Source organism: Hyperoodon ampullatus (assembly GCF_949752795.1).
Source record: "Hyperoodon ampullatus genome assembly, chromosome: 13".
In the NCBI taxonomy this organism is placed as follows: Eukaryota; Metazoa; Chordata; class Mammalia; order Artiodactyla; family Ziphiidae; genus Hyperoodon; species Hyperoodon ampullatus.
In genome coordinates, this window is record NC_136926.1 from 72,324,116 (window position 1) to 72,348,759 (window position 24,644).

Sequence of the window (24,644 nt, forward strand, 5' to 3'; positions counted from 1 at the left end):
GTACAATACATCCTTGTATGTGATTCTTTTTTTTTTTAACTTTTTATTTTATCTTGGAGTGACTCTCTCTTGATTAAGCAATTTTAAAGAAAACTTCTATCTCATTTAAAATAGTTACTAAAACTTTTATAATAACCCTTTCATTTGAACTTCTAACTGACATCTACCACTAATAATTAAAGCCAAATTTAGGCTTAGCCCACTTAATAAGAATCCAAAACCAAGTCTTTAACACAAAGATTATTAAATGTTGACTTATACGTTTTTTAATAACAGTGTTTTGCAGTGGAAAATATGCAAATTAAAATATCTGCAAAATATCCAAAGAAAGCCTACCTCCCTCTTCTAGTAATCATGCACTCTTTAAACCTATATCCGTGAAGAGTTTAAAGATGAATAGCAAATAACTATTTAAAAAATTTTTATCATGGAAAATTCCAAACATACACAAATAGACTAATACAGTGAACCTCAGGTATCCACCTCCCAGCTACAATAATCATCAACTCATGCCCACTCTTATCTCACCTTTACCCTGTAACCATTCCCAACCTTTCTCCCAATTATTTTCAAGTAAATTTTTTTTTCATTTCATTCATGAACATTTTCAGTGTGTTCACAAGAGATAAGTACTCAAAAATAAATCCTCAATATCATTATCACAACTAAAACAATGAATAATATTTTAATATCATCAATATCAATGTTCAAATTTCTTCAACTGTCTCATAAATGTTTTACAGTTGAAATTACTTAGTCTCAGAATAAGAATCCAAGAAAAGTACAAATACCGTATTTGGCTAATGTCTCTTAAATCTCTTTTAAGCTATAGTCATTTAGCCTATAGATTTCTTATATTCCGGATTTTGCTGAGTGCTTCCCTGTGGTGTCATTTAACACTTTCCTGTATACGTTTTGGCTAATACTTTCAACACAACGCCACAGAGTTGCAGTGACAGTGGTCATCCCTGTCTTGTTTCTGACTTCAGTGGGAATGCCTCCAGTACTTCCCCATTAAAATTTAATTGAACACTTTAGGAATAAATAGATATTGCATTCTGTCAAATGCTTTTTCCCCATATTAGGAAATCATGATTTTTCTCCTCTAGATTGCTGAATTTTGTTTACTAATATTTTATTTAAGATTTGTACACCAATATTCCTAACTGGAACTGGTTGGTAGCTTTCTGTTTTGCTGCAAACTTTGTCAGATTCTGGGATCAATGTCATAACTAACTTCAAAAAGAAAATTTTAAGTTTTCTCTCTTTTTATACGGTCTTGAGTGGTTGCAGTTAACACCATACTACCTGATCTTTAAAGATTTGGTAGAATTTCCCTGTGAAGTCATCTTGGTATTTATGGAAGAGCTCTTTTACTATTTTCTCTACTTCCTCAATGGTGATTGGTCTATTTAGGAGTTCTGCTTCTAGTGGAGTTGATTTTGAAACTATTTTTCTAGAAAAGTTTCCATTTCATCTACTAAACAAAAACTGTTTTTAAAGTTTACCAAGTAATTTTAAAAAAATAAAAAAATAAAAAATAAAGATTACCAAGTATTCTAAACTATCAGTTACATGTTCACCATTCTATCAGTCTTTATTATGAATACTAATACACATACTAATACATGTGTATATAGTTCTGAAAGACTAAAGAAAACTTTACATTTCAAGTAATTATCAATATGGTAATAATCCATTAGAATAGACCCTTAATTATTCATAGACTAGCCTAAATGCTTCCAAAGCCAAAATATTATTTTCTATTATATCAAATGTTACATTGCATTAGATGTTAAATGTATTACTCAGGGTAACATAATGTAGCCAATTCAAAAAGGGACGTAGGAAGAAAAGGAGCACTACACAGCTAAGTTCTACTACTACAGAATTATTCTGAACTTCTTGAACATTTGCCTTGAAAATGTGACAAAATCTTTCAAACATTTGTCTACCATCCTACCGAGATGGCTCTTCCATACTATATGCAGGATCAAGACCCCAGGCTTGAAGACAACATTGCAGTCATACTTCCAATACCTTAATGATGAAAATAAACTAAATAAGTAAATAATTTAAAATTGCTTTTTAATTTATCATGGGTCACACAAAACAAGTATCATATCCGAACAGTTGCATTAAAGTGCTCTGTTATACAACACTGTCTGGGACAAACTGGCATAATATTGTATACCTGACATAACTGCAAATTGACATATTTGGAAAATATATAATTGGACATAAGTATCACTACTTATGCAATCAACTTGCCAATAATGAGGAAAGAATAATGAGAAAACAATCAGACAAATCCAGACTGTGCGACACTGTGTAAGACAAATGGTCCAGACCTGCACTGTACAATGAGATAGCCATTAGCCACATGTGTAAATATAAAACTAAATCCATTAAAAATAGATAAAACTAAAAATTCAGTTCCTCAGTTGCCCTAGTCACATAAAAATTGCCACATGTGCCTAGTGGCTACTACAGTAGACTGGTGTGGCTTTAAACTTTAAAAAAAGGCAGTCATGGGACTTCCCTGGAGGTCCAGTGGTTGGGACTCTGTGCTTCCAATACAGGGGGCTCAGGTCCGATCCCTGGTCAGGGAACTAGGATCCCACATGCCGCGTGGCACAGCCAAATTAAAAGGCAGTCATGAAAGAAAAAAGGCAGAGAGAAGTTTCTAGACTAAAGAACACTAAAGAGATTGACAACTTAAATGCAACGCATGACCCTTGATTTGATCCAAGATTGGGGAAAAACAGCTATAAAGTATATTTTGGAGATATATTAAGGAAATTTGAATACAGGCTGTACATTAGGGATAGATATCATATCAATGTTAAATTTCTTAGAAGTGATAATGGTATCATGGCTATATAAGAGAATGTCCTTGTTCTTAGGAGCTCCATGCTGAAATATTTACAGATGAACCATCTGGATGTCTATAACTTACTCTGTAAATGATGCTGCAAAATATAAAAGTAGATGAATACATATCAAGATAGAACAAAAACAGGGAAATATTCACAACTGATGAACACAGGTGAATGACATGCATGTTTATAACACTACTCTGTCAACTAGATTTTTTTGTTTGTTTGCTTGAATAGATTTCACCTTTGGGGAGAGGAGGTGAGTGGAATCCAACATGAGACACACAGGAAGTTAGAAAAAACTTTCCATGCTTCAAGTTTTTGGTTAAAGAAAGATCTGTCCTACCTACTACATAAATTAGGGACATTTAATGTTTATTTTGATGAATGTGACACATTTGTAGACCAAAACCTACAGTTCAGAGGTTGGAACACTGAAATACACTAATAAGCCTCAAGATTTAGAACACATGCAAATACAAGTTCGATTCCAGAGTGCCTAGCCTGCAAACTTCTAGAGAGGAAGACTTGATATTTATAGCCCCCTCATGCGATTTGAAGCCATACTAGGTACTCTTACAAAATATGGGATTGTAAAGCAATTATACTCCAATACAGGTATTTTTAAAAAAATAAATTATGGGATAGGAGGGGTGGGAGGGAGACGCAAGAGGGAGGAGATATGGGGATATATGTATATGTATAGCTGATTCACTTTGTTATAAAGCAGAAACTAACATACCATTGTAAAGCAATTATACTCTAGTAAAGGTGTTAAAAAAATAAAATAAAATGAAAATTTAAAAATAATAAATTAAAAAAAAAAAGAAAACAGGGGAGAGAAAAAATAGAATGTTTAAAACGTTCCCAACTTCTAAAGAGATACTTGGGGCAGGGACTTTTTTTTTCTTTCTGGCTGCGTTGGGTCTTTGTTGTGGCATGTGGGATATTTTTTGTTGTTGTGGCACGTGGGCTTCTCTCTAGTTGTGGTGATCGGGCTCCAGAGCACACAGGCTCTCTGGTTGAGGCACACGGGCTCAACAGTTGTGGCGCTCGGGCTTAGCTGCCCCGCAGCATGTGGGGTCTCAGTTCCCAACCAGATACCGAGCCCACATCCCCTGCATTGGAAGGTGGATTCTTTACCACTGGACCACCAGGGAAGTCCCAGGGCAGGGAATTTATAGCACTAAATGTCTATATTAGGCAAGAAGAAAGGTCTCAAATTCAACCTTAAGAAACTAGAAAGAGAAGAGCAAATGAAACCCAAAGTAAACAGAGAAAAGAAAATAATAAACATCAAAACAATGAAATGAAAAACAGAAAAACGATAGAGAAACTCAATGAAATCAAAAGCTGGTTCTCTGACAAGATCAGTGAGTTAAGAAACATCTAGCCAGAGTGGTCAAGACAAAAAAATCCCAATATTAGGAGAGGTGACGGTACTACAGTTTCTTTAGATATTAAAAAAATGAGAGAATATATTATGAACAATTTTTTGCACATAAGTTCAACAACACAAATGAAATGGACAAATCCCTTGAAAGACACAAACCACCAAAGCTCACTCAAGAAGAAATAGATACTGGATTGTTTACCTATTTTTAAAAATTAAATTTGTAGTTAAAAATCTTCCCACAAAGAAAACTCCAGGTACAGCTGGCTTTACTATTAAATTCTAACAAATATTATAGGAAGAAACAGTACCCATTCTACACAAACTCTTTCAGAAAATTGAAGAGGAGAGAATATTTACTAATTTAATGACACCAGCATTACCCTCATACCAAAACATACAAGAAAGGAAACTACAGACCAATGTCCCTCATATATATAGAGGCAAATATTTTAAACAAAATTTTAGCAAACGTAATTCAACAATATATTAAAAGGATAATGCATCATAGTCAAGAGTGGCTAGAGTATGCTAGGTTATGGTATGCTGGTTTAACATGCAGAAGTCACTCAATGTAATTCACCATGTTAAGAAACAAAATGTTGAAACATGATCATCTCAATGGACACAGAAAAAAATATTTTCAAGAATCTAATATCCATTTTTGATTTTAAAAAATCCTCAACAAATTAGGAATAGAAGAGAATTTCTTCAACCTGATAAAAGGCATATATGAAAAACTTCTAGCTAACATCATACTTAATAGTGAAAGACTGCATGCTTTCCCCCTAAGATAAGGAACGAGTCAAGGATGTCTGCTTTCAACACTACTGTGGAATAAGTCACTACAGTAAGATAAGAGAAATAAATAAAAGACATCAGGATTGGAAAAAAAAATTTTTTTCCAAACTTCAATAAACATATTAAAAACTCAAAGTCATGATGTTTACAAAAACACTGTATTACTTCTGATTTTTGATTCTTAACCTTTTGAGTATCATACCCCACATCTTTAATACCTCAAACCCCCCTAAGAGAGATATTTCTTTCTTTCACTCTGGCTCCAGTCAAATCAGGAGTTTCAAAACTATAGGATGTGTGAAATCAATAATTATATAGCCTTTTAGCATTAAAACGTAATGAGAGAAAGTCTTTATTCTAAGAAACCTAAAATTTTATTTTAAAATTGTCAATACATTTTGTAATACTTATATATAAATCTACTTTAAGATACAGGTTTTCATTCAGTTTCCATTTGTGTTGTGAAAACAATGCCGTTCTTGGGAACACATTACCAGTTTTAAATATTTAATAACCCTATAAGACCTATAGTTCAAAACTTTTCAAGTCTTCATTGACACCTGATGTGAAAAAATGAAAATGTTTTTAACAGCTTTTTACTTTGTATTCATAACATCTGGATGAAATTAAATGTCTTATTTCCTAAAACTTCATTTTTCCCTTATTTCCTACCCAAAACCCTGATATCACACTTAGCTGATGTAAAGAAGTATCGCTGCAGCTGAGCAGCCAAGACTGTTGTGCCCATAAGACTTTTTCAGGCAAAAATCCTTGCTAATCAAGGAAAAAAATACAAAGAAGTAAACACAACTGTTTAGAACTGTTTGGAAGTCAAATGATTTCCAAAATTTTCCAAAAGGTGTCATAACCCTGACTTACACATGTTCATACTTTCTAACTGAATATTATTACCATTTCAAATTATCATATAACAGTTCTATTTTAAATAAATATTATTAAGTCCTTAACTTAATTAATGCCACTACCACATGTTAAAGACACTTTCTGAAGACACAACTCCCCCTCCACCCATACACACAAAAAGAATCTCTCATATATACCTGACTACAGGTTCTCCTTATTCAACATGAATTTAAGGGCCTTACATAATGACTGGTAGCTCCATGGCAGGCCTGTTTTAATGTACCTGGTGGACTTCCCTGGTGGTCCAATAGTTAAGAATCCTCCTTCCAATGCAGGGGACACAGGTTTGATCCCTGGTCAGGGAACTAAGATCCCACATGCCGTGGGGCAACTAAGCCTGCACACCACAACTACTGAGCCCGCAAGCTCTAGAGCCCGTGCACAGCTAGAGAACTCACGTGCTGCAGCTACTGAGCCTGAGCACTCTGGAGCCTGCCCACCACAGCTAGAGCCCACATGCTGCAACTTCTGAGCCCACACGTTCTAGAGCCCACGTGCCACAACTAGAGAGAAGTCCTCACACCACAACGAAGAGACCGTGCACTGCGACGAAAGATTCCGCATGCCGCAACTAAGACCCGACGCAGCCAAATAAATAAATAAATAAATAAAATTTTTAATGTACTTGGTATACTTGCTTTCATATACTAGCTTTAACTCGAGGTAACACTTTTTTTTTAAAAAAAGTCATTTTTAATCTGCTAACACAATAACTTTATAACAAGCAAAATTTAAAAATATATATACAAATATTATTTTGGTATGCAGGTTTTACCAATTTGCATAAACAAGTCAGCTACCAGGAAGTGCTACTTCTGAATTTTACTTCCTTCCTGAATAGCTCTCATATGATAGACACAAATTATGACTATTCATATTATATAGTTTTCAAAAACTTTGACGTTCTTAAGTCTTCAAGTTATTATTTAGAATAATAACTCTTAAAACTTTGAAAAACATATCCAATACTAAAGTCACATTTGGTTCTAAAACAAAATCAGTAACTAGGGTTTTTAAATAGATACATTTAAAAAGAAAAAGAAAACTTTAGAAACCAGCAGAAAAGGGAGTTCAGTATGTAATGGTCATACACTAAAATTTACATGTCATTTTACACAATTGTCAAAAAGTGAAAATTTTTTTCACTTTGGGAGGGGAAAAAAGTAAAAACCAAATGTTTAAAAATGGCTATTGGGACTTCCCTGGTGGCACAGTGGTTAAGAATCCACCTGCCAATGCAGGGGACATGGGTTCGAGCCCTGGTCCGGGAAGATCCCACATGCCGCGGAGCAACTAAGCCCGTGCGCCACAACTCCTGAGCCTGTGCTCTAGAGCCTGTGAGCCACAACTACTGAGTCCACATGCCACAACTACTGAAGCCCGCGTTCCTGAAGTCCCTGCTCCGCAACAAGAGAAGTCACTGCAATGAGAAGCCCGTGCACCACAATGAAGAGGAGACCCCGCTCATCGCAACTAGAGAAAGCCCGCGCAGCAACGAAGACCCAACGCAGCCAAAAATAAAATAAAATAAACATAAATAAATAAATAATTTTAAAAATGGCTATTAAAATAGTTCAGAAAGCAGATTAAAAAAACAAGTGGCAAAGAAAATAAGGAGGAAAAACTTTGGAAAAATAGTTTACGATGGGGGCTTAAGGTTATAATACACACAACATAGACAAAATCCAATAGTCAGCTACTAAATTTACTTTTAAAGTTCTTAACTGAAAGTATTCTTAACTAGCAAAAGACAAAACATGAAAACAGTGAACTTCACTTCAACCAAATAATGACAAATGCAGGATATATCATGACTTCACTTTTAATTCTACGTACATAGCCTTTTGGAATATCTGTGTCCTCGCTGCTTCCAGGGTCGTTTTCCAAGTGCTGCTTGATCTTTTCCTCTAGTCCCACAGCATCTGCTCCTTGATACTGATCAATTCTCACTTTGTTTCGAAAAAACAGAAATGTTGGTGTTGCTGATATATTGTTGGTGGCAGCTGTTCCCTAGAATTGTCAAGTTAGAGAGCATTATGAATTAAAACTACTCTTAAACCACTCTGAATATTCACTCTGCATCTCTATGGAAGTTAAATATCACAAGCATGAACTAAAAACATGTAAAATAACTTACTCCTAATTGTTACTTAAGAAAAAACAGGACTATTCTGAAGGGACACAACTATATTACCCTTATGTCCGCAATGAAGAATAGCCCTGCATTTTTGTTTTACTGTTAAGTGCTTCATCCAATAGAACAATCGGCTTCTAACACAGAAATTGCACTTTACAACACCAGACAGTTCTCTCATAAGGACAGACTGTTTCTCAAATGGAGAACCCCAGAAGGGTACTGAGATATGTCAACACAAACCACTGCTACTAGGAAAAAGTACACATCTGAAAAAACAGTAGCCCATCTGTCCGTGAAAAGGAGGTAACACCCTTTGCACTGCAAACCTCATCTAGTTCTACTCTTAAAGAAATGACTTCTGGTCTTCCATCAAAAACACTGCAACGGGTATCTTTTTAAATTCTGCTCCAACTCCACGAGATCATAAGACTAGCTACCGAATGAAAATTAATTAGTCACTGATTCATTGAACTCATTAAACTCTTCATGAGAAGTGTAAAGAAAATAGTAAAATAAGTATGTCACCTTGCATATTCAAACACTAGGAAGAAGTACCACTATATTGTTTTTTTAAAAAAAGCATAAAGTTTACAGAGATGTCTTTTCTAAGCCTCATTAAAAAAAAAAGATTGACCTTTTAGAACAGTGCTGTCCAAAAGAAATACAAGATACAAAAGTGAGCTACACATGTAATTTTAAATTTTCTAGTATCCACAAGAAAAAAGTAAAGAGAAACAATTGAAATCCATTTAAATAATTTATCTTAGTAAATCCAAATATGCAATTCAACATATAGTCAATGTAAAAAGTTAATGACATACTTTACGTATTTTCTTTCATACTAAGCTTTCAAAATCCTACATGTATTTTACAGCACATCTCAATTTGGACTTGCCACACTTCAAGTACTCAGTACCCAACCACATGTGGTTACTGTACAGGGCCACACAGCTCCAGAAGACAGCACTTCAGGATCAGAGACAGTTAATACTTAAAATAAGGCCAGGGCTGCTGTCCAGAAGTATGTGATATAAATACTAAACAATAAACATATAACATAGAGTTTGCACCATCCCCAAAATACTTATCTGAAAGCTATATAACATTCTAAGATTTTTTTCCAACCCAGAAATGTATCAAAGACAAAAGCTTCACTGGAAAAAAAAAAGTTATAGAGCTGTTATTTAGTCAAAAGACTACATTTTTAGTCTTGGAAGAAGCCTTCAAAAATTTTTTTTCTCTAACAACTCCTCCATACTTCTACATATGCAAATGCAAAACTGTCACATAGCCATGCTGACTAAGTAACCAGGGCAATCTACCTACAACACTGTGGCTCAATGAACAGTAACCAACATTTTAAACTTTCTGCTGAGTATGCAGCTTTGGAACTAGGGTTATAAACTGATCAATTCAAAACAAACTATATCCAAGAATTCTCTGCCATGGCTTTCTAATCAACCAATGTGTCTGTAGTATAAGATATAATTTTAGATTTACAAAAAAATAAACAAAGAAATGTAAAACACAGAACTGCCAGGTGACCTATTAAGTTTAACAACATAATAGTAGTTTTGTACCAGAAAAATATTATCAGCAAACTCAGAAGCAGTTAATATTGGACTACCCCTCTTAACTAATGCAGCCATAACAACATTTGTAATAATGACATTAACATAATATTATCCTACCTTCAAAAAAATAAGTACTTAGTGCATAAAGAGATAAAGGATGAAATTAATGTTGAATTTCAAATCAATTTGTAAATAAAAAGACATTTTTTTAAGGACTCTTTTGCCTTACCTGACACTGATGTACATCTACTTCCAAGAATACTGCTTGTGGATACTTATTACTCATAGAACTGAATGCTGGGGCAATCCTTAAACACGGTCCACACCTGTGTGAAAAGTAAGAGATGCTCGGTAAAATAACACCAAAGACTGTACTAATTTATACTCTAAAGATCTTGTCAATTAAAACATAGAATTAAAAACATTCTGATCAACCTGTCTTTAGACTTTCTCGTCTTTTCCACTGTACTATTTAGATACACTTGCATCAGTACCACACTGTCTTAATGACTACAGATTTATATTAAGTCTTTAAGTCTAACAGTGTTGTCTTCCAGCTTTCTTCTCACTGAAAGAAATTAAAGATCTAAATAAATGGAGGAATATACTATACCTATGAATTGGAAAACTCAACATTGTCAAGATGTCAAGTCTCCTCAATTTGATCTTTAAAGTCAATGTAAAATTCCAAGGTTTCCTTGGAAAAATTAACAAATTTAAATTCTAAAATTTATAGGGAAATAAAGATCAAGGATAGCCCAAGCATTTCGGGGTTCAAAGTTGAAGAAATTACATTACTAGATATTAATAACTAACAAAAAGCTTTATAAAATTAAGAGTATAAAGGATAAACAAACTCACCAATTTTAAAAGAAAAGGGTCCAAAAACAGACCCATCCCATACACAGTAACCGAACTTCTGAAAAAGTTGACACAGCAGTACAGTGGGGAAAGGATGGTCTTTTCAATAAACAGTGCTGAGTCAATATGGATATCCACATGGGGGGAAAAAATGAATCTTTACCCCTAACTCACACTGTACACAAAAACCAATTCCAGATGGATTATAGATCTAAATGGGAAAGGTAAAACAACAGTTTTAGGAAAAAAATACAGAGGATACTTTCAAAACCTTGGAGTAAGCAAAGATTTATTTCTTAAAACACAAAAAGCACTAAAGAAAAAAGGGAATAATTGATATGTTGGGATATACTTGATAAGCTGGAAAATATTAAGGTTAAGACCTTTTGTTCATCAAGATACCATTTAGAGGGTGAAAAGACAAACCACAGACTAGTAAAAAATATCTGTAAAACATATCAAACGTAGGACTTATACCTCTAATATGTAAAAAAAGCCCCTACAAATCAATAAGAAGACTGATATCCAAAAGAAAAAAGGGTACTCTCAAACTGGACAAATGAGGTTATCCAAACAGTCCATAAAGAGAAAAAGACTTCCTCGGTCACTATGGAAACCAGGGAAATGCAAATTTGGAGACACAAGAGAGAGGAGATATGGGGATATATGTATAACAGATTCACATTGTTATAAAGCAGAAACTAACACATCATTGTAAAGCAATGATACTCCAATAAAGATGTTAAAAAAATTTTTTTAATTAAAAAAAAATAAAACTACTCCCACCAAAACAGCTAAAACAATAGAGAAGGAAGTACTGTCAAGAACTTGGAGCAACTGACCTGTTAGTGACAGTGCAAATTGGTATAACCACTTCAGGGGGTAAGAAAAGAAACTGGCAGTATCTGCTAATGCAAGATTTATGCCTACTTATGACCACTTCTAGGGTATATAAAACAGAAATGTCTGTATATGTTTGCCTTAGGGTTTTTGAAAAAATATTGGTAGTAGCAATATTTCTAATGGCCAAAAACTGGATACCACCTAAGTTCCTTTCAACAACAGAATAAGTAAACTAACTGTAGTTATTCACATACTGGAACAGTATACAACAATGAAAATGACTGATGTATAAAACCTCATGCCAAAATACGGATGAATCTCACAAATAACACTGAGAAGAGAAGTACACTATATGATTCCATTTATGTACAGTTCAAATACAGCCAAAACAAATCAATGGTATTATAAATCAGGACAATGGTTACTTTTGTGAGAGTTAGTGACAGGATAAGGGCATGAGAGAGATTTCAAGAGGCTAGAAATGTTCTACTTGTCCAGAAGCTGATTAAACGTGCATGTATATTCAGTTTGTGCAAACTCTCTAAACTATACATTTATAATTGTATACTGTGTATATCTCAATAAAAGTTCCCAAAAATGAGAAAAACCTTGGCTTTAGCAGATACGAACACAAGGAAAAGCAAACTCTAAAATACAAGATTTTCAAATTCAAGCTATGATTCTCTCTCCATTCTTAACATTTTAATCAGCATTTTCACCTTTTGCCATCCTTAAGATTCATACCAAAAAGTTAAGAAAGTAACTCTTAATTTCTTAAATATTAAACTTGATGCTTCTGAAAGTAAATTTTTGGATCTAACAATGCTGAAATAGGCCTGGAGACTAAATTTTAAAGGAACAGACATTTACAGTCGACAAAACCTATGTTTAGTTTAGCAAAATACTTCTGGTTATTAATAAGTCTTAAACACTATGAATAGGAGTACAAATTGGTAGATCCTTTTTGAAGGGCCATTTGGTCATTATCTACCAATTTTAAATGAACACAACCCAAGATTCAACAATCTCACTTCTAAATGTCAATCTTATCTTAACACTTACTCAATTTCACAATAATATGTATAAGGAAGTTCAATGCAATGTTTGAAATAGTTAAAAAAAAAAAATCTAGGGGGCTTCCCTGGTGGCGCAGTGGTTGAGAGTCCGCCTGCCGATGCAGGGGACACGGGTTTGTGCCCCGGTCTGGGAAGATCCCATATGCCGTGGAGCGGCTGGGCCCGTGAGCCATGGCTGCTGAGCCTGCGCGTCCGGAGCCTGTGCTCCGCAACGGGAGAGGCCACAACAGTGAGAGGCCCGTGTACCGCAAAAAAAAAAAAAGCAGTAAAATGTGTTAAAAAAAAAAAATCTAAATGGCAATCAATAGAAAACAATTTTTTAAAGTTATAACATATAAAATAAGTTACAAGGATATATTGTACAACACAGGGAATATAGCCAATATTTTATAATAACTATAAATGAAGTGTAACCTTTAAAAATTGTGCATCACTATACTGTACACTTGTAACCTATATAATACTGTACATCAACTATACTTCAATTAAAAAAAATTATGACATTCACACCAAAGGATAAGGATAATTTATACAGTTTAAAAGAAAACTAAGTCTCATGATAAAATATTTTCTATGACCACGTTAAAAATATGTATTTATATATGTATTTATATGTTATATATGTACATAAATATATATTGAAAAGTTAGGTGGGTCACACAATAAACAATTACTTCTGTAAAGTGGGACTGGAAAAGGAAGAGAGTTTAGGGGAGACTTTTAAAACTACCTATACTTCTGTATCCTTTGCTTTTATATGATAAACAGGTATTTTCATAAAATATTAAATTGCCAATAGAGAATTGAATGTTAACTGCATTTAAACAGTAGTCACGGATGAAGCGCAGGTATCATGCTGTACCACAAAATATACCTGGTGTACACACAGTATCAGGTCTTCTCATTCCTGAAAAACCTTCTTTCTGCAAAAGCGTGCCCTCGAAAATAAGAAGGCTTATGGAAAAAATAAGATTGAGGTAAACCATTTAAACCCATGCAACTTTGTAAAAACATTCCTAGGAAAAATAGTAACTAGTATTCAGGAAATACCTGGACAGACAGGCAGGTGGCTCAGACCTAGAGGCTACACCTCAGAGGATATTTAAAATGTACAAAAACAAGCGAGTGGAAGCGCCCGCTTACAGGTGCTGGGAGTATCCAGATGGAAGGGGAGCTCTGAGCCAACAGGGCTGCCATCCAGGTAGGGACAGGAGGAAGCAAGCGCAACATGAGAATGACCCCCGCTGGGGACCAGGAGCTGGCTGCAGGAGCTCAGGTGTAGTTTTATTAATTTTGACTTTCTTAAAAGGAACCTGAAAGGGAGCCTGACTCTGTGGCTGAGGGCTTTTCTCCTTCCTGCTACAGGTTCTATTTCTATTCCTGCTCCTCACTACCTAAGAAAAATAGAATATGAACCAACCTCACCTCCGCACTGTACTGACATAATCACTCTACTCATCAATCAAGTATGAGCTACCTGGAGTTAAAGAAACTCTTCTTGAAGCTAAAGAGACTGTACTGAAATAATGGCTACCTTGAAAATAAGTGTTCCCTTTCAAAATTTAACCTTATCTAGATCCTTTGTTTAATTTTAGTTAGCCATCATAGGTTGGAACTTTAGTCAAAAATCAAAATAAATCATAGAACACAGAAGCACAGATTATATACAGCAGCATACTTTCACATTATAATCACTCAAATGAACTGATTTGTTATTTTAAGTAAGATGTTTTCCTCGCTTACCCCTAGCATTTAAAAGTAAACTTAAATTTCCATTTTTAGCTGAGCTCATGAACAAATCATTTGATTTCTCTGTATAAAATGAGAAGGGACTAGATTCTTTAATGATCTTTCCTATCTCTAAAATATTTTTCTGCAAGTATGCCTAAATTTCAGGATTGTACTTTTTCCTCTTGCACAGCCCTTGATTTGCAGTCTTTAGATAGTACCTAACCTCAGGACCTTTGAACTTGTTGTAAAAGAGACCAGACCATCTAGTCCAGAGGCTTAAATAAGAAAGGAAGAAAGAAAGAAAAAAAGAGTTCTTTTTCCACCTCTGAACTTCTTTTTGATGGAAAGCTGATCTGTTAGATCCAGTATGTAAGAAAGATTCTGACTTATGCTTTGAGAAAAACCTCAGCAGACAACCCTCTAGCTTTCTGCAAAACGTAAAGAACCAAACCCACAAAACTGAAACTTTAAAACTGACCTAACCTAAACACAATTATTCAATCAATGAGAAGTGAAGAAAAGTTGAACGACTTGATCAAGGTCAGACATTCTAGTTAATGGCAGGACCACAACTAGAACAGTTAACTCCTAAAGCCAATCCAAGATCAGCTTTCTTTGAAAGCACCACGTTAGGTTCTTAGTAAGATTTGTGTTTACAGTTTTTCACAGTCTGCTGAATTAGATATTATTTGTTGATGAAACCTAAATACTTAAAGGCTTTATATCAAACTAAAGATGTTAAAAAACCTAGCTTGGACAGAGAAAATGGAAGGAAATTGTTAATAAGCATGTCATTTTCAGTTATGAAATCTATTTTTGACTTTTTAAGTTATAGAAAACTCACTATGAAAAAAATTCTTCATTCCTGTCTTCTGATACAAGCACCTGGTACCACACAGCTACCATGGAAATATTCCGTAAAAATTACTTTTAAGAAAAACTCTGCAGGATAAACAACAAGGTCCTACTGTATAGCACAGGGAACCATATTCAATACCCTGTGATAAACCATAATGGAAAAGAATATGAAAAAGAATGTGTATTTATGTATAACTGAATCACTTTGCTGTAGAGTGGAAATTAACAACATTGTAAATCAACTATACCTCAATAAAATAAATTAAAACAAAAAATGTGTGTTTACTGTCATAATATAAATAGATTTTATTTCAAGAATTTGCTATTCTTTCCTATTTGCTAAAGTAGTCAGTGCTCCACCATGAGCAGTAATATGTGTAAACACATTCAGCTGGTGTGGGTGTGGAAAATGTAAGTGCTTTTTGAAGACGTATTTTAAAAGTTTATTTTTCTGCGGGGCATAACTTTAAAACAGGTTATTTCTAGATGTCTTATATTTACTAATGGACAGGCATAACCATAACTGGTCCTATTAGTAACACAAAATAGCTAACGTTCATTAAGCATTTATTACATGTTAGGTAACTTATAAAACGTTTAAATTCATTTAAGCTTTACCATTCCGCATTTCAAAGACAAGAACAATGAAGTACAGTGCTGAAATTTGATCACAAAACCCAACTCTTAACTGCTATTTCAAAACCCCCAAAACAGTGGCCTACACTGTGCTTTTTTTTTTTTTGGTTGTTATTTCTAAATTAACTGCCAAGATTAAAACCATTTATATGCTCTTGAAAGGAATCCAGACAGATTACATACTATGTGATACCATTGTTATAAAGTTCAAATACAGACGAAATTAGTCTACAGTGTTAAAGTTCGAGAGTGATGAGAAGGAGCCTGCAGGAGGTTGCGGGGGTGGGGATGTGACTGTGCTACGCTGCTATTCCTGACCTGTGTATTGGTTAAACAGCTGTGACCACGGCAAAAATTTATCAGACTCTACACTTAAATGATTTGTATACATTTTTGCGTGTCAGCTATACTTTTTTAAATAAAAATATTTTTTAAAATTCTCTACATGTTCTCTAGGGCCTCACCATTCCCTAGTTATCTTACAGCCACCCACCTCACTCCCTAATATTATCTGCCCAGTCCTTATGAACTGTTGGGCCTCCTAACTCTGTATTATGGTAAAGTACCTTCAGTCCACAGCAATTTTACAATATACATTTTTTTTTTTTTTTTTTTTTTTTTAGCGGTATGCGGGTCTCTCACTGTTGTGGCCTCTCCCGTTGCGGAGCACAGGCTCTGGACGCGCAGGCTCAGCGGCCATGGCTCACGGGCCCAGCCGCTCCGCGGCATGTGGGATCTTCCCAGACCGGGGCACAAACCCGTGTCCCCTGCATCGGCAGGAGGACTCTCAACCACTGCACCACCAGGGAAGGCCCTACAATATATAATTAATACCATTATACAATGTATTATTGGGACAAACTATCATAATCGTTAGATCTCACCATCCTAACATACACTGACATTCTAACTGGATGGTAACAATAACACCTAACCAACTACAAAGTAAGACCTGCTTTAAGAAAACTGAGAGAACCTACTGTATAGCACAAGGAACTCTACTCAATGCTCTGTGGTGACCTAAATGGGAAGGAAATCCAAAAAAAGAGGAGATATATGTATACCTATAGCTGATTCACTTTGCTGCACAGTAGAAACTAACACAACATTGTAAAGCAACTATACTCCAATAAAAATAATTTTTAAAAAAACTGAATATATGGTAAACATATCTACAAAAGTGGTACACTCATGAATTCAAGATAAAAATCACTCATTGCCGAGTTTCACAGGAAAGAAAATGCATATCTTTTTAAATTTGGCATTTACCCATCAGTGATAACAAAACTAGCACTGTTTATGACCACTTAAGTGTATCCGGGTATATTTAAGAAGTAACAGTTTGGAGATACCAGTTACAAAAATGTTACCACAGTATATAAAGCACATATATAATTTCATTCTCTAAACGATATGGTTAGGCTACATGTTATTATTCCCACTTTACACGTAGGGAAATGAATATCTGAGTGTGAAGTGAACTGACTTCCATCAAAGGATTTTGCAGGCAGAGCTTATTCAAGGCAACATTTACTGAAAAATGTCAGGCTCCATGCAATACAGAGGTGAACTTGCATGTCCCTTCTGCTTAGGCTGGGAAGAACAGGACAGCACTTTACAACCCAAAGAGTACATTCAACACTGGGACCTTAAACAAGTCATTTAATCTCCTTCTGACTCAACTTCCTCATTTGTAAAATGCAGATAATTTTAAACATTATTTTGAGGACTGCAGAAGTCAATAAGTGTTCCAATAAGTGCCTTACACAGACCAAATTTGATGTAAGTGACAACTATTTTAATTGCTTAAAAAAATACTGGAGAAGGGTGCCATTCAATGGGTGAAAGACAGTTTTTTCAACAAATGGTGTTGGGAAAACTGGATATCCACATGCAAAAAAATTAAGTTGGACCCTTACTTAACACCATATATAAAAATTAACTCAAAATAGATCAAAGACCTAACTTAAGAGTAAAAACTATAAAATTCTTTGATGAAAACATAGGGATGAATCTCCATGACATTGGATTTGTCAATGATTTCTGGAATATGACACCAAAAGCACAAGAAACAACAAAAGAAAAAACCATAGATAAATTGGACTTCAGCAAAATTTTTAAACTTTTGCGCATCAAAGGACACCATTAAGAAACTGAAAAGGCAACCAATGGGAGAAAATATTTGCAAATGATATATCAGAAAAAGGATTAAGACCCAGAATATATAAAGAACTCCTACCACTCCACAACAAAAAACTAACAATCCAATTCAAAATGGGCAAAGGACTTGAACAGACATTTCTCCAAAGACAAATGGCCAACGAGCACGAGAAAAGATGCTCAAAATTACCAGTCATCAAGGAAATGCAAATGAAAACCACCAGATACCACTTCACACTCATCTAGGATGGCCACTAAAATATAAAAGAAGTTGGTATGTAGAGAAATGGGAACTCTCCTGCATTGCTGGTGGAAAGGCAAACTTGTGCAGCTACCGTGGGCAAACAGTTTGCTGGTTTCTCAAAAAGTTATATACAGAATTACCATATAACCTAGCAATTCCACTCACAGACATATACCCAAAAGAACTGAAAACAGGGACTCACAGAGATCCTTGCACACCAATGTTCAGAGCAGTATTATTTACAATAGTCAAAAGATGGAAACAACCCAAATGTCCATCAAAAATATGCGGTATATACATACAACAGAATGTTGTATGTATATATACATATGTATATGTATATATACATATACAACAGGATATTACTCAGCTTTAAAAAGGAAAATCTGACACATGCTAGAAGATGGATGAACCTTAAAAACATTATGCTAAAATAAGCCATAAACAAAAGGACAAATATTATATAATTCCACTTAAATGAGTTATCAAGAATAGGCAAATTCATGGAGACAGAAACTAGAAGAGAGGTTACCAGGGGCTGGGGGCAGTGGAGAGAAGGTATGGGAATTACTGTTTAATGGGTGCACAGTTTCTGTTTGAGATAATGAAAAGATTCTAGGATATGGATGGGGTAATGACTGTACAACATTGTGAATGCACTAGAACTTCCCTGGCAGTCCAGTGGATAAGACTCCGCGCTTCCAATGCAAGGGGCGCGGGTTCGATCCCTGGTTGGGGAACTAAGATCCCACATGCCACGCAGCGCGGCCAAAAAGATTTTTAAAAAATGTATGTGTATGTGTGTGTGTGTGTGTGTGTGTGTGTGTGTAGTGATTATACTTAATGCCACTGAATTGTACATTTTAAAATGGCAAATTTATGTTACATGTATTTCACTACAATTAAAAAAACAACTGAAATACCGGAGAGCCACTGAAGATTCTTAAACAGAAGAATGACAATCTGTATAGTGTTTTAGTAAAAATAATAGGATGGACAAAGCACAGCAGGTGAGAATAAGGAATAAGGCTTCAAGTAGGGATGGAAAGGAAATGGAGAAACAGGTGCTCGAGAAAACTATGTTCTTGGCCTAAAGTGGGATGACAGTAACTTTTCTCACTTCATATAAATCATGTATTACTCTTCATCTCTCTCCCTGCTATGGTTAAGGGGAAAAGAGAGTATATCATTGAGGCACAAAAGTATAAACGCTCCCACTAACTAGAATTAGAAAAGTGAACTAAAAATGAGTTTCGTTGTTAAAATCATCTCTTCCTTTTTCCAACTTCCACCTAGGACTTAACAAATGTATATAGGTATTCCCTCATATTAAGAATGGTCATTATAAAATCAACAAAACTGGGAAGACGAACCTTAAAATCTAATGTACCACCCCTTTCCAATTCTGTATGAGAGAGATTGGTCCCAAGGTAAGTCCTAACTTGTTTTCATCTCTACCTACATCCCTACATCCCCTAAACCTAATCTAATCCTAATGCCACCATCTGTATATTCAACATTTATCGAATCACGTTCGATAGGTTTGAATCACTTTTTGCTCTAAGACTCAAAACACTGCCTTATGTCTATACAGTTACCTGGACAACAAAATGTGTTGCATAAACAGTGATATTTGTAGTAGACTTCTCCAAGTTAGTGTAAGTGTAAATAACACCAGGGGGTCAAGGTAGATCAAGAGGAGACTTCTAATCCTTCTCACTGGACACTGACATACACAAGGGGAAGTAAGCAAATACACAAGCTCGCTGAAATCTTGGTTCTGAATGTCTATTTCCAGCACGTCACTCTCATACAGGGACACACTGCACACCCAACATGGAAGATCCGCCAGCTCTGCGACCTATGAATTATGTTGAGATTTACCAAAGCCAGATAACATCTTTCAAGTGTCCTGTCCTCTTAAATCATCAAGTCAAAAATGGAGTCTACTTGGTCAAAGCCAGATATCTGGACACCTGTCTACGTGTACTGTATATATATATATACCTACTATAATTTCCGTGATCTGATGCAGCTTACACAAGGTGGCCTAACTTACAAATCAAAGAAGTAACAGAAACGTTAAGAAAATTAAAAAGCATCCTGATCCAACATTAACTTAATTTAAAATGCATTAGCTTTAGGTCTAAGCACTCCGCGGATTAGTTGGGTAGCTGAATCTTCCTACAGTTTTCCACATATGCAGGTGGTAAAGAGAATCAAACCGTCTGGTAAATTAAATTTTCCAAGTTTCTAAGATGCAAGTGACAGCTGCATCCCGGGAAAGAAAGCGACAGGCGCAAGCAGGGGCGGCTGTGGGAGACTCCCACAGACAAGAAGGGAAAGAGCCGGGTCACCCCCAAGAGCAGAGCCCTTCCGAGGACTCAGAAACAGCGGGCGGGGATCTCGCGGGCTGGGGAATGCGGTCGACCAGGCCTCCGAGCCCGCCAGAGACGCCCCGGTGCACAAACGGGGATTCACACCCAGGAACTGAGGCCTAACCGGGCAGCGGCCTTAGGCTGCGGCCAGCGCCGGACATTCCGGAGCAGAACACGACCACAAGGCAGGCGGGATCGGGAAACAGAGAAAGAAAAGCACAGACAGCCGAGACTCACTGGGCTCGGGCCCGGACTCACCCTCGCATGGTGAACTTGACCACGGCGAGTCTGGAGCCCGCGCCGCTCAGCTCCGGCTGGAAATCCGGGTCACTCCCGACCGGCTTCACACCCACCATTCTCAGAAGTCCGGCAGGGCGGCCGCGAAGCCACCGGCTTCAAAACTGAAGAAGACCCGGGAGAGGAAGGAGGGAGGCTCAGGAAGGCCGAGGCCTGGACAGAGGAGGTAGCGAGCGCGGAGTCTTCTCCCGGGGCTCTCAATGCCGAGTCACGCCAGAGAGCGGAGCGGCCGTGGGGGCGGGGATGGGAGCCGGGGTAAAAGGGAGAGGCAAGGAAAGGGAAGGCGTGCGGCACCCGGCAGCCACCGCGCAGCAGGTCCGCCGGCGCTTGCGCGCCTTGACGTCATTTCCGCGCCGTCCGTTTGCTCCTCCTGTCCAATCCTAAAGCGCAACCTGTGGCCCCACCCATCGACTGAGGATCCCCTCATTGGCTGGAGCGGCGCAGGCGCAGGCGCAGATTGCGTTTAAGTGCGTGTATTTCTCCGCGGTTCAGAGACTAGGGTGTTTCACCGAGGAGTTTCCCGGTGGGAAAGTGAGAAAAGAACCCTTTTTTCTCCGGGGTTCTTGGCTGCTGCCTAAGGTCTTAAGTTCCCTCCTGAAAATACTTCGAGTATAGTCCTGTCTCATATTCGGGACAAGTCGCCACACTAGACAAAGTAGACTTTAGGAACATTTATTTAGGGATCTCATTACACTTGGGCGCTCTCTGGGTAGTCATGCGGCAAATACTAATATTATTCACCTTTCACTTGTGCCTAAAAACATGAAAGCACCGTCTCTCCTTTAGGAACTCACAATCTGGTGATAGACGCAAACAGTAGTTACAGTAACAAAGAAGTTTGCAAAGGAAACGGTGGAAACAAATGAGATAGGATGGGGCAGGATAAATTTGCTAGGAGATGTGAGCCCTGAATCGAATCTTGATCAGAAAGAAGGGCATAGCCAGACGGTAAGAGATGATAGGGTACTCCAGGCCGAGAAAGCAGCAATGCAAATGCATGGGTTGAGAGGGATGGGGATGATGATGATGATAATAATAATAATAATAGTTAACAAATTATGTGCCAGGCAAGATCGAAGCTCTTTATGTGTATTAGCTTATTTAATCCTCACAACAGCCCTAATTTTCCAAAGTTCACACACCTAATGCAAAGCCAAGCCGGTGCTCAAGTTAAGGCAGTCTAACACCAGCGTGTTGATTTAAATATTAGACTAGGAGACAAATCAAACGATTTACCTTTGCTTGTAGCTGGGGTGATGAAATTGAAGAGGAAGATGAAGGTCAGATGATAACTAGGAAAGGAATTTGTATTTTAACATGAAGACAATGGAGTGGTCACTGCAGGACAATTCTGTGGTTACAAGTGTCTTTAGAAAAAGCGTGGGAGGTAGCCGTGAGGACAAAAAGCAGTGGAACTCCACTTTAGGAGTTTACTGTGGTACTCCAGGAACTGACTTACAGGAGCAGCTGCAGTCAAATGATTTACTTGAGAAACAATTAGAAGATAAAAACCACAGAGTTGAGTGAGCAGTCAGACCAATTTGGTGAGATGACAAAGGAAAGAGTCTAGGATAATGCAAACATTTCAATCTTCTGGCTCTTTTTACTGATTTGAGATGCCAGAAGGACATCCAGGTGAGGTGTATGTTAGGTAGTGGGAAGGATGAGTCTGAAAGTAAAGAAAGGAGTAGGCTAAAGCTGCAGAGTTGAGAGTCATCAGTTTGGGTGGTAATTGAAGCCCAAGAAATGTAAATAGAGAAGCCTAAGTGTGCTGCAGAAACATAATTATTCCTAACTGAACACAGCCAGGGCCTTAGTAACTGTTCCCTTCTCATGTGATACCAGAACAGTGTAATGGCTTTAGACACAAGGAGACAAAAGGTTCAATAATAAATCTCTGCTACTTATTATTTTGTGGCCATGGACAAGCCACTAACCTCTCTGAACTTCACTTTCGTGTCCATGAGAATTGGATTAATAATACCTACTTTCTAGGACTGTGAAGGTTAAAAGTAATAGTAGATGAGATACATAAAGAACTAGAATATAAGGTGCTCAATAAAAGATATTTATAAATAGTGGTGTGTTAGGGCTGCCATAACAAAATGCCACAGACGGGGTGACTTTAAGAGAAATTTGTTTTGCAGCCCTGAAGACTGGAAATCCAAGATCAAGGTGTCAGCAGGGTTGGTTTCTCCTAAGGCCTCTCTTCTTGGCTTGTAGATAACCACATTCTCACTGTGTCCTCATGCACACACACAAGCATGTACACTCCTGGTGTCCCTCTTCTTATAAGGACACCAGGTCTACTAGATTGGGGCCCACCCTCATGACCTCATTTAACCTTATTACCTCCTTAAAGGTCTTGTCTCCAAATATGGTCACATTAGGGTTTAGGGGCTTCAACCTGGGTTTGGAGGCACACAATTAAGTACATAGCACATGGATTATTATTATTCCCAAGGGTCCCCTTGGTTTAGTCCAAGACGCAAAGAGAAAGACTCTCAACTAAAGCAGTTATGGTAAATATTAAGTGGGGGAGGGGTTTTATGAAAGCAAGACCTTAGAAATCTACAGATTCCTGAGAGGCAAGATAAAAATAGGGACTGTAAAAGTTAGATCTGATAGATGCATTTCTCTGTTTATTTTCCATCTGTTTCTCCACATCCACTCTCAACCATTCTTCACCCTGCTCTTAGCTCCAGAAAGCTGACCTACAAGAACTAGCTCAATAGGATTCCTTGTTGGAGCTTCTTGTTGAAGCTTAAAGGATAAAAGAGAGTGAGACCCAGTTATTAGTTCTCACAGCTCCCATCCTGCTGTGTTGCCACAGGTCAATTGTGTCTTTACCAAAGGCCATAGCTCCTGTCAGGAGGCTCTTCATACCATTGCCCTTTTTGAGTAGTTCCAGTAACCACTGTCTTTCCTGGTCCTTTCAAGGCTGGGAGTAAGAATCACTCCTGCCCGTTAGTAGAACTCCTAGCCTACTGAGGCTGTCCTTGGAGAAACACACAGCTGTAAGAGATCCTCTCACAATCCACAGATGCAGGCCAGGTGACAGTTGTTGTCCCTATTCTACTGATGACAAGACTGACTTTCAGAGAAGCATGTAACTATTCCATTTTATAATTATGCACTGCTTAGCCCTGTCAAGGTCATGCTCAACATTATACAGAAACAGACTTTATATATGTAAATGGAAACATTTAGCAGATGTTATTACAAGGTGATGCTCTTAGGGGTGATTTTTTTCTCATCAATATTTTCTAAATTTCTTCACTAATTATAAATAGTATATATGTAATAATAAAAAAAAAGAAAGAGGGCACATCTAGAAAAAAAATCCTACACGAGAATTCTACAAAGAAGATCCAAGTTTCTTCCTTGCCCTATTAGTAATAACTAAAACAAAAATAATATTCACTGTTAATCAGTCTCCCTGTGTCATTTAACTAATGCTTAATTTCATTAAGTAAAAAAAGATTTTAGTGGATGGAATTTTCCCAAAAGATGTTACTATTTTTCTTCTAAATTTGTATATGCCACCCTGAAAACCTGGAATTACCATGAAAAAAACCCCAAAAAACCCAACTTACAGACCCTAAAACCTCTGCAAGAGTGACTTGTGATTATCCTTATCTCTCCATTCCGGAGATTAACATATTCAGAAATGTCAAATATGCTGCACATAAACTCCTCCTACCCCTTCCTGACTTGGCCATGGCAGATACCACTATTAGAGGCTACGGTTTCCCAGAGTCTCTGCCTCAGAATTGCGTTTGGCCCTCATTGCCAGAGTCAGCCCTCAAGATAAAAACTATTTGCCATCCCACTCCTTATTATGACTGTCAT

The 24,644-nt window shown here is 36.9% G+C and overlaps 1 protein-coding gene across 3 annotated transcripts in view; it reads right to left on the minus strand.

Moving 5' to 3' along the window:
- The window catches only part of TXNL1 (thioredoxin like 1), a 39,164-nt gene extending 18,306 nt beyond the window's left edge, over positions 1-20,858 (minus strand). For 2 of the 3 annotated variants that reach the window (XM_079718042.1, XM_079718043.1), the window contains exons 1-3: positions 20,754-20,858; positions 9,938-10,034; positions 7,834-8,007 (exon numbers count right to left, since the gene is read on the minus strand). In XM_079718042.1, the coding sequence (XP_079574168.1) occupies positions 7,834-8,007; positions 9,938-10,034; positions 20,754-20,851 (369 nt within the window). In that variant the 5' untranslated portion in view covers positions 20,852-20,858. Of the gene's footprint in view, positions 1-7,833; positions 8,008-9,937; positions 10,035-10,569; positions 10,781-20,753 lie in introns of all 3 variants that reach the window. The other variant, XM_079718044.1, reaches the window with a different exon arrangement.
- Between the last annotated feature and the right edge of the window lie 3,786 nt (positions 20,859-24,644).